Source organism: Nansenia antarctica, assembly GCF_963989245.1.
Source record: "Nansenia antarctica genome assembly, chromosome: 13".
Taxonomy (NCBI): Eukaryota; Metazoa; Chordata; class Actinopteri; order Argentiniformes; family Microstomatidae; genus Nansenia; species Nansenia antarctica.
The window spans coordinates 22230289-22242556 of record NC_137683.1 but is presented as its reverse complement, the minus strand read 5'-3'; the positions used below and the strand labels follow the sequence as shown (position 1 = coordinate 22242556).

Here is a 12268-nt window from a genome sequence, read left to right as displayed (position 1 = left end):
CAGAGAGAAACTGCATTATATATATATATATATATATATATATATATACTATACTATACACTATACTAAGGCTGGGTAGGGCATCCCTTTGCTCTCAAAACAGCTTGGAAACGTTTCTTTGAGATTCTGGTCCATGGTGACATGATTGCATCACGCAGTTCCTGCAGATTTTTCAGGTGCTCTTTCAAGCTGTGAATCTCCTGTTCACTTCTATTGGATTCAGATCCGGTGACTGGGAAAAACACTGAACTCATTGTCATGTTCATGAAACCAGTTTGAGATGACTTTTGCTTTGTGACATGGTACGTTATCATGCTGGAAGTAGCCATTAGAAGATGGGTGCATTGTGGCCATGAATGGATGCACATGGTCAGCAACAATACTCAAATAGGCTGTGGCATTCAAGAGATGATTGACTGGTATTAACAGGCCCGAAGTGTGCCAAGAAAACATTCCCCAGACCATTACACTGCCTGAATTAATGAGGTATCCTAATAATGTGTTAGTGAGTGTATATATACAGCATATATATATATATATATATATATAGAGAGAGAGAGAGAGAGAGAGAGAGAGAGAGAGAGAGAGAGAGAGAGAGAGAGAGAGAGAGAGAGAGAGAGAGAGAGAGAGAGAGAGAGAGAGAGAGAGAGAGAGAGAGAGAGAGAGAGAGAGAGAGAGAGAGAGAGAGAGAGAGAGAGAGAGAGAGAGAGAGAGAGAGAATGACATTTCTCTCTGCCCTCGCTGTTAGTAAAGTTGGGTGAGACGATGTTATGAAACTGTAACACACCAGGGTGTCCTTTCATGGAGGAAGATCACTGTCTTCATTAGAATACCCTGTCCTCTGTCTCTCCTCCCCTCTCTCCTTTTCATACAAGGAGAGATGATAATGATTAAAATACAGATTTTTCTAATCCCTTCCTCCCGTGAGGAGTCATTGAACTGTGGCCTAAGTGAGAGCTGTTGTCTCCTCCCGTGTCGAAAAATCTCATTACCAATCTCTGTGGCTCGTGGAGAAGCTGTTGACACGCTATAACACAGCTCTACTGGAATGGAACCAACAAGACAATCTCACTGAACAACACAGCCAACGCCAGAGTTGTGTACGGCTCGCACCTCCCCTCTGCCTAAGCAAATCCTCAGCTGATTCACTCACACGTTTAACCTCCTGAATCAGGTGTCATGTTAAATATTTAAGCGCTCCGTTGAACGTGGCTTGATAGTGTTCCCCCTCGCTCTCGCTCTCGCTATCTCTTTCTCTCTCTCTCTCTCTCTTTCTCTCTCTCTCTCACAGTCTCTTAACACCCTTCTTTTGCGTAATCCTTCTTTAAACATGCATTGGAAAATAATTTTCCATTAGATTTGAATGAAGGCCTTACATACCTGTTCATTAGGCCAACCAAGAACCCTACCCTACCACCTAACCCAGAACCAACCCCGTTGACCTTACACCTCTGTGGCTCTCTTGGTCGAACATAGGCCTGACAAAGTGTTACTGTAGGTTGTGGGTTCGATTCCCGCTGGGACCGTGCATGCTGAAAACTGTATGCACTCACTGCGATGTAAGATGCTTTAGAGAAAATTGCCAGCTAAATGGCATATGTTATTATCTATATTATTATCTCCCGCAAAAAACGAAAACGAAAAAATATTGCATGATCATTGTTGATGATTTGTGTGTGCATTCCTAAAATGTAATTGACCATTTGAAATCCATACGTCATTCTGTAGCATGTCGAAGCTCAGAGAGGATAAAAGACCCGCTGGGGCTCCTGAACGGACAAGGCCAGTACCTGCTCATAACAGCCCCTGGAAATACTAATGTTTTCATGCCTCACTTTTTTTTTTTTTTCAACGCAAACACATTTGGGGGGTACTTGTAATTGTTAAGCGTTGGCCTTTATGGAAATGAACATTTGCTTTTAAAGCTTTCTCGTCTTAATTGGCTCGAACCTGCCATTGTTGAAGAGAAAAACATTTCAGTGCCGAAAGCATTTATAGACAGCTCTAAAACCTCATAATGTGGCATAATGCATAATGTGCTGCTAAAATGGTTTGGTAGGGATCATGGCCCTGACCACATTATACACAGCTTTGGGAGAGATCATAGACCTGGCCATGTTGGATACAGGTGGAGAGGGGTCAGACAGAGAGGGGTCAGGCTGCCTCATATTGGACGACAGAGGCGGAGATAGATAACGATATCGAGATACAGAGTAATTAACAGAGTAATTAACTAGTTAGTTATTTTTTCATGGTGTGGTTTTCAAGTGGTGAAGGTCATTGATGCCTGTTAGTGTTTAGAGACTCACTGTAGGACATTTTAAATTAGCTTATTCACCTGCCCAAAGCTATTTTGTGTTTTTACAAATTCTGAGTAAACAGAAATGCAGTCTTTGTCTCTCTAGAACTGTATATCATAACGCCGACGCTCCTGTCCCTGCTCTAAGATGACCCATGATTCCCTCTGTTTGAGGAAGAGTGCCGGCCAGTGTCATGGCTCCCTCTCCCCCATCTCACACACACAGTGACTGCTACACCGAGTGCCGCCTCTCTCCAGTGTTGTACGGCCCGATACATAAAGAACCGGCTCTCCAGCGGTCCTTGAGCACCGCATAGCAAGGGCAAACTCCGTTTCGGTTAGTGTTTGGTTAGCGGGTGTCATCTCTATCGAGTGCGTTGCGCAAATGAGACGAGAGGAGGGGTCCAGATTGGGTGACAGAATACTTGTAGCAGACAAATCACCAACAGATTGCCTCCTTTATTTCAAGGGTGAAAAAACAGTTTTGTTGTATAATGAGGTAGAGAAAGCGCTACATGCCAGGTGTGCAATGTCCCTTCCGAAGCCAACTCCATTAGTGTGACTGAAACAGTAATTGCCTTGTTAGAAAGCCAAGGTTTTATTCTGCATTCCATGCATGTGGTGGGTGCCACTGAGGGCTGGTGGAGTGCGGAACAGGCAGCTAAGCTTCAGGATCCAGCTTCCCACCGTTCGGACCAGAGAAGGAGGAGATACCTGATATCTCACAGTGACTAACACACTCTCGGACGAATTCAAGTGATGGAGCAATGAGAGATCCGAATTCCTATGCACCAACATAGGAATTTCCTGTATGTGGAAATACTTGGCCAATAAAAAAGAATTCTGATCTGATGATCATCTTCTGATCTTCTGGAGAAAGGGCACAGTGAGACTTGTGGAGAAATAGAAACACGTTTAGCATTCCACTGATGTTATGCAACTTTGGGGAAGGTGTAAACAAGGTCACGGAGACGGAAATAACACTTGGTGGAATGTTCTAGAGAATACTTTCTATTCAGTAGCCCAGGTATCACTCCACTCCCACTGAATGACCTTGAACACGCACCCCATAGCCCCCCCCCCCCCCCGCCCCACACACACACACACACACACACACACACACTCACACACACACACACACACACACACACACACACTTCCGCCTCTGAAATGTAAATGGCCTATCTGTTTCTCTCTCCCTCCGACGGGACTGCTTATAAGCAACGTGAAAGAACAGAGGAATCCCTTGAATGTGCTCTCTCCTGTTTTGGTAGTCATTTAAAAAAGGCGGTGAAAGAAGAAGACGAAGAAGAAGAAGCATCCACTTCTAAAACGGTATCCCTCGCTTATAGCTTGTGTGAACTAATGTTCAAAGGCATTTGGGAAGAAGAGAGAGAGAGAGTTCTTATCATGGGCAGGTTTGACAGCATTTAAGCATAATTTACAGACATACATGCGTGGGATATTCACCGGAGAAGAAGGGTAACATGCAGGTAAACGAGAAGGCTCTACACGTCAGAGAATGCTGTATGTATATTACTAGTAGGCCTGGGTGACAGACCATGGCAGAGAGTAGAGAGTAGGGAGACGCTCAGTAATAAGTGATGAAGGACTGATGCCTGTCTATACCTACTAGATACGGTACATACTGTAGGCATGTCTTACTTTTATCCTGGCATTGATTTTTCTTTTTCAATAACTGCTTGTTGACATTAGAATGAAAACAACTACATTTGTGGTCAACGAGCTCCATGTATTGGTTGTGCTCAATGTCAGGAACCATGAAAAGATCGGAGTAGGAAATGACTCGGGAGAAACGTCTGGATGTAGTGATTTGAAGGGCCAAGAGACCCAGACGGTATTGGGCCTTAACCTCAGAACTCTCATGTTGGGGGAGTGTGTGTGTGTGTGTGTGTGTGTGTGTGTGTGTGTGTTCTCTGTGTGTGTGTGTGTGTGTGTGTGTGTGTGTGTGTGAGTTTCTGTGTTGAGTTTCTGTGTGTCTGTATGTGTGTGTGTGTGTGTGTGTGTGTGTGTGTGTCTGTGTGTGTTTCTGTCTTTCTGTCTTTCTCCTGTGTGTGTCTGTATGTATGTATGTATGTGTGTGTGTGTGTGTGTGTGTATGTGTGTGTTTCTGTGTTTCTGTGTTTCTGTCTTCCTGTGTTTCTGTGTGTGTGTGTGTGTGTGTCTGTGTGTGAAATGGGTTATCCGTGATCCAACCTAGCTTGTCCTCCTACCCACCATATTTCTCTCCCCCGTAATAACAATCCTGGAGACTGTCTGGGTTGTCTGGGGTCCCTCTAACCACAGTGCCATTATTATTATTATTATTATTATTATTATGAATGATCAAATTACCCATCCCTGAGCCGCGGGGCAGAGATGAGGGGCAGCGATGGAGCTGTGTGGAAAGTGAGAGGTGAAAGGGGGATTCAACACCTCAGCCTGCAGCTTAATCACAATGAGAGAGAAAACGCTCCGCTTAGTCCACAAGACTGGACCCGTCACTGGAGGGGAACTTCTGTAAAAAAACGCTGTGTGTGTGTGTGTGTCTGTGTGTGTGTACGTGTGTGTGTCTGTGTGAGTGTGTGTCTGCGTGTGTGTGTGTGTGTGTGAGTGTGTGTGAGTGTTTGAGTGCGCCTGTGTAATTACAAGGAGAGTGTGCCCCAGCATGTGTAGACTGGTGGAATACACAAGCCCCGAGGCCAGGAAATATAACTATAATAATAACTACGCAAAAGACACAGGTCTCTGATTGACAGGCCTTAACTGAACCTTCCTCTATGTGGTAGGTGTGGTAGAGTTTGTTGTTGACAGGGCTAGGAGGCGTTCATCATGGTTAGCGCCCTGTCACAGCATTAATACAGAAATCACGTCATTATTTATTTATAACGTTTGTGCTAACAACAAGCAGGAGGCATCAAAAGTTTAATCATCTATCTATTAACTGGTCTATGCATCTTATCAACTGAATATGCATCTTATCAACTGAATATGCATACGCCATTTAGCTGACGCTTTTTTCCAAAGCGACTTACATTGCAGTGAGTGCATTATATTTTTCAGTATGTACGGTCCCAACAGGAATCGAACCTAGAACCTAAGCGTTGTTAGCGCCATGCTCTACTAACTGAGCCACAAAGCACTCTATAGCATGGGACATGGAATGTACATACATACATACATACATACATACATACATGCATACATACATACATACATACATACATACATACATACATACATACATGCGTACATACATACATACATACATACATACATACATACATGCATACATACATACATACATACATACATACATACATGCATACATACATACATACATACATACATACATACATACATACATACATACATGCATACATACATACATACATACATACATACATGCATACATACATACATACATACATACATACATGCATACATACATGCATACATACATACATACATACATACATACATGCGTACATACATACATACATACATACATACATACATACATGCATACATACATACATACATACATACATACATACATACATACATACATGCATACATACATACATACATACATACATACATACATGCATACATACATACATACATACATACATACATACATACATGCATACATACATACATACATACATACATACATACATACATACATGCGTACATACATACATACATACATACATGCGTACATACATACATACATACATACATACATACATACATACATACATACATACATACATACATACATACATACATGCATGCATGCATGCATACATACATACATACATACATACATACATACATACATACATACATACATACATACATACATACATACATACATACATGCATACATACATACATACATACATACATACATGCATACATACATACATACATACATACATACATACATACATACATGCATACATACATACATACATACATACATACATACATGGAATGTACATACATACATACATACATACATACATACATACATGCATACATACATACATACATACATGCATACATACATACATACATACATACATACATACATACATACATACATACATGCATACATACATACATACATACATACATACATACATACATGCATACATACATACATACATACATGCATACATACATACATGCATACATACATACATACATACATACATGCATGCATACATACATACATACATGCATACATACATACATACATACATACATACATACATACATACATGCATGCATGCATACATACATACATTCATACATGCATACATACATACATACATACATACATACATACATACATACATACATACATACATACATACATACATACATACATACATACATACATACATACATACATACATACATACATACATACATACATGCATACATACATACAAACAGTACATACATACATACATACATACATACATACATACATACATACATACATACATACATACATGCATGCATACATACATACAAACAGTACATACATACATACATACATACATACATACATACATACATGCATACATACATACAAACAGTACATACATACATACATACATACATACATACATGCATACATACATACATGCATACATACATACAAACAGTACATACATACATACATGCATACATACATACAAACAGTACATACATACATACATACATACATACATACATACATACATACATACATGCATACATATAACTAGGGTGTTGGAACCGTGATGACATCCAATCAGTGCAGACCCACGTTGTGGAGATGGCTCTCTAAGCGTTCGTAGATACACAGCCATTTTGGTTCTCTTTAGAAAAATAAGAAGAGCTAGCCAAGCAACCCTAAACCTGGTCTAGCTCAATACCGCATCGATCGCTCCCACACATCCCCTCTGCTCCGCTACTCCCCGGCTTTTGAGTGGTGGCGACTCTGGAACACAAACGGACGGACCAATGAGAGGAGAAGACTGAGTCGTATGCTCCTGAGGCCTTGTGAGGTACTCCAGGTTGCCATGGTACACCACGTTCTCTGGGCCTAATGGGGGAAGCGGGATGGAGAGAGAGAGGGAGAGGAGTCGAGTGGTCCTTCGCTGGTTGCTACTCTACTCAGGGTCAATGGCCTCGGGCTCTCCCTTAACCCCCCCACTCTTCTCTCTGACCCCCCTCCATCCATCGGCAGATCAGCTAGGCTTTTAGGGCCTGGCAGGGAGTGCTATAGTGAGTTTTTGAAAAAGAGCTGTTAAGTAAAAAGGACCGGAGCCCCAATCTTTGGGGTACTGATTAGGTTTGGGCAGGTATGATGAATAATGTATTATGCAGGTTTTATACATGTTTGATTTTATTAATATGCTTATGCATATGGGCACATTTTACCTACTCAAAAACGTTGCATATTGACATTTCCAAATGCTCTGTGTGGCCAAAGAGGGCAGCAGAGAGCCAAACTGCACATTTCACCTATAACATAAAATGTAACTTTTCTTATCTTGGGAGAAACAAAACAACTGTATGGAGTAGTGATGGCGTTTGAAGAGAGACAGCCGTGGTTTGTGTCTGGGTTGAGGAATACCAATCTGTTAGATAATGAAGGCCTAGAGGAGCCACAGACACTTCTGCTCCAGGGCTCTAGATGCTAAACAAACACACGCCTCCGTTTCTGCCCATTACAGTAACACAGGGAGAGGAGAAGAGAGGTGAGGAGAGGAGAGGTGAGGAGAGGAGGGGAGAGGAGAGGAGAGGAGAGGAGAGGAGAGGAGAGGTGAGGAGAGGAGGGGAGTGGAGAGGAAGAGAGAGGAGAGGAGAGGAGAGGAGAGGTGAGGAGAGGAGAGGAGAGGAGAGGTGAGGTGAGGAGAAGAGAGGTGAGGATAAGAGTGGTGAGGAGAGGAGAGGAGAGGAGAGGAGAGGAGAGGAGAGGAGAGGAGAGGAGGGGAAGGGAGAGGAGAGGAGAAGAGAGGAGAGGTGAGGAGAGGAGGGTAAGGGAGAGTAGAGGAGAAGAGTGGTGAGGAGTGGTGAGGAGAGGAGAGGAGAGGAGAGGAGAGGAGAGGAGAGGAGGGGAAGGGAGAGGAGAAGGGTGGTGAGGAGAGGAGAGGAGAGGAGAGGATAGGAGAGGAGAAGAGAGGAGAGGTGAGGAGAGGAGGGTAAGGGAGAGTAGAGGAGAAGAGTGGTGAGGAGAGGAGGGGAAGGGAGAGGAGAGGAGAGGAGAGGAGGGGAAGGCAGAGGAAGGCAGAGGAGAGGAGAGGAGAGGAGAGGAGAGGAGAGGAGGGGAGGGGAAGGGAGAGGAGAGGAGAGGAGAGTGCCAGCTTTTGAGGCCTCAGGGCTGTGTCCACAGAGAGACTCCAGAGAGTCAACAGAGGATGGGAGGACGGCAAGATGGCAGAATGGGAGGAGAGGTGTTACTAACGTCAGATTGTGGTTATTCATTAACTTGTTCTTGGACAAACTCCCTCTTCCGTGATTATTCTCCTGCTTCCGTCACGGTGGAATGATTAAGATGAGGTCAGGGGCAGTTCACGGTTCACTCACGTGTGCTGCTGTAGAAATTAAACCAACTCAACGGATGTGAACTTGTCGGAGTTCGTTTTCTGGGAAACGCTAACAGGGATCGTCTCTTCTCTCTTCCCCCCCCCAGGTTCGGCCTTCATGATGGCCAACACCAGCGGGCGTTTCGCCGGGCAGAAGGCTCAGCTGTTGATGCCGCAGCTCAAAGAGAACGACACCCACTGCGTCATCTTCCAGTACTACATGGCGGGTCGCGAGGGAGCCAACCCCGCCCAGCTCAACATCTACGTCAAGGAGAACAACAGCCCGCTGGGTATACCCGTGTGGAACGCCTCAGGCCCCGCCTACCAGAGCTGGAGACAGGTGGAGCTGGCCATCAGCACCTTCTGGCCCAACTTCTACCAGGTGAGGCCCGGTGGGGGTGGAGCTAGAGGTACTGTATAGGCTGGGTGGGGGTGGAGCTAGAGGTACGGTATAGGGTGGGTGGGGGTGGAGCTAGAGGTACTGTATAGGGTGGGTGGGGGTGGAGCTAGAGGTACTGTATAGGGTGGGTGGGTGGGGGTGGAGCTAGAGGTACGGTATAAGGTGGGTGGGTGATTGTGGAGCTAGAGGTACTGCATTAGGGTGGGTGTATACCTAGAGTATAGGTCAATAATGGTTACCTTCAATAATGGTTTAACATGCTCACCAACAGCAAAGATTGGTCTACCACTCAATATCTGGCTACAGGATTGTAGCCCTCTTTTACTGTTGAAGGTCTACCTGTACGCTTCGGCATACCACAATAACACAGTCTTACCAATCTGTCCTCTCTCCGAGTCTGTTATTCATACTTGACACAGTGCAACACATTCCCCACGGTAGAGTAGAGGAGAGTGACGTGACACCAGTCTCAGCGGAGTGCACCCGACCAGATTGAAAAGTCACAGCCGGAAAGGAATATCACAACAGGCAGCCTTTCAGATGCCAAAAGGAAAAAGAAAAATCCTTTCCCTGCCTGTGGATGGACACCCCCGGAGGAGGGGAAGAAAGGGAGAAAGGAGGGAGGGTTTCGTTCAAGTCAAAGACACGTTGAACCCGTTTACAGCATTCGGTCAGAGAAAGGTTCTACGGAAAGGGTCTATAGAGGATGTATTCCGTGGTAATCTTGCGATACAATGTGTAGGAGGGACTGGAGATCTGACGGTCTGCTCTACAGACTCTGGGCCAGTCGAGTCGGTCAATACTCTAAAGTGGAGAGGCCTGTACAGCCTATACAGTACGTTGTACCGACTTTATTGTGTGTCGAATGAACTGACTTTAGAGATCTTAATTCTACTCTTTACTCTATATACGTACATACGATTATTGTCGTTTGTATGACAAAACCCGTCCTAATTCCCTCTTGTAGATTGACGAATTTGAATTGAATTGAATTGAACTGAATTGAACTTTAACTAAAGGGAATGGAATGAAACAAGACTTTGCTTCAGGACTAAGGCTTACCTGCTGACAACTTAATCACCCTGACGTGATTTGAAGACTCAGCCTTCTGATCTGGAGTAAGCTACCGTTGGGCCACAAGGTCCTTCCAGTATGAGTGTCATTTCAAACAATATGAATCCCTAACCATAGTTTGGGAAGTTAATGCGTTGAATGCAAAAGTAGGAAAGTGTTGGAAACTGAACACCATCTGGGGTAGTGGTGTGCTCAATTCCCACTTGGGGAACACCACCACTAGTGTGCCCTTGAGTAAAGCACTTAGCCCTAAGTTACTCCAGGGAGACTGTCCCTGTAATTGTCAGATACTTTGGATAAAAGTGTCTGCTAAATGGTTAAGATGTTAATGTAATGGAATATCCCCTGAAGATCAATAGTATGATTGCACCATCTCAGAAAGATGTTCCTATTAATGGTCATAATAACAGACCTTTCTATGACTCCATCGATGAAAACACTCACTAACAAGCGGTCTGGCGGTCACACCACACTTCTTTACTTTTGGTTTTTCTATCTCAATCACAATTGTGCTCCTGTATATGTGAAAGTGTCTTTTCTGGACACGTCATAAGCTATAGAGGCTATAGAAATTTCCAGAAAAGCAATTACAGCAGATGCCAAATGTTTGATTTCCCTCCCACTCAGGTCAGATAGAGGCCATGTGTTGAGCTGCTGTGAGACGTGGTAGCCTGTCAATATGTCATCAGCCTTGTGAAGAAAGGCAAGGGCTTCTGGCTCGATAGCGCGGCTAGCTAACACACCATCTCGGCGGTTAAGCACGTACACACACACACGCGCGCGCTCGGGGTCCTCCTGAGAGACCCGCAGTAAAGAATGATAAATACATCTCCACATCCCAGGAGAAATAACCACCATCTGTTGTTCTTAACAGTGGGGCAGACGGCGCTTCTCTCTCTCTTTCTCCCTCTTTCTCTCGCTCTCTCTGCCATCCCTCCGTCCCTAAAACGACAGCAGGCATAATGTGCGAGGAATGTAGTTGTGACTTTGTATTATTCTCTGAGATTAACAGTGGAAGACGGTAATCTTCAGAGCTATAGCCAATTAGCAATGTAGAGGTAATTACGGGTTTCTGTAATTGCACAGTATTCTAAGTGTTTGTCAAAATGAAACCACCTGGTATTATTCAGAAATTACTTTGTCTCTTATTTTGTAATTACAGCATATGGGTCCCCCCCCCCCCCCCCCCCCCCGCCCCCCCCCTCCCTCTCTCCCTCAATTTACAATGCCAGCCTATCACAAGGTCTAATTACATTGCCAGTCGGGTTGCACTCCAAAAACTTTTAATTGATTACTCCATGCAGTTGGAATATGGTAATTTACCCAGCCTCTTGTGTACACTCTGATCTGGCTCTGATTCTGCGGGGTTCTTCTTCTTCTCTCTGTTCGTCTTACTCCATTTTTAGACACCATCACAATGACAGGTGACATGGAGACGAGCACCTCAGTGAGTGTGTGTGATCAGTGTGTAATTGGACAGGGTGTGAGAGAGAGGAAAGGTCACAGCCAATGGCTGTTAGGCAACGAGGAATCAAGGAGAGGAGCAATACACTCGTAGTATTAAAAGGAACAAAATACATTGTTCCTATTCTAAGAACCAAAATATACTCTTCGTATTCTAAGTACCAAAACACACAATGATTTAGTCCAGGACTAGGCTTAAGCCTTGTCTGTGGAACCTTGAAGGTGTGATTTAGTCCAGGACTAGGCTTAAGCCCTGTCTGTGGAACCTTGAAGGTGTGATTTAGTCCAGGACTAGGCTTAAGCCCTGTCTGTGGAACCTTGAAGGTGTGATTTAGTCCAGGACTAGGCTTAAGCCTTGTCTGTGAAACCGGCCCTAAAGGTGTGATTTAGTCCAGGACTAGGCTTAAGCCCTGTCTGTGAAACCGGACCAAAGTATTA

General features: G+C 44.2%; 1 protein-coding gene across 1 annotated transcript in view; it reads left to right on the top strand.

Moving 5' to 3' along the window:
* Positions 1-12268, top strand: part of LOC308169755 (receptor-type tyrosine-protein phosphatase mu-like) — a gene marked incomplete at both ends in the record, with an annotated part of 191607 nt that overhangs the window by 47120 nt on the left and 132219 nt on the right. The window contains 1 exon segment of the mRNA XM_080544493.1: positions 9000-9274. Within this exon segment, the coding sequence (XP_080400619.1) occupies positions 9000-9274 (275 nt within the window).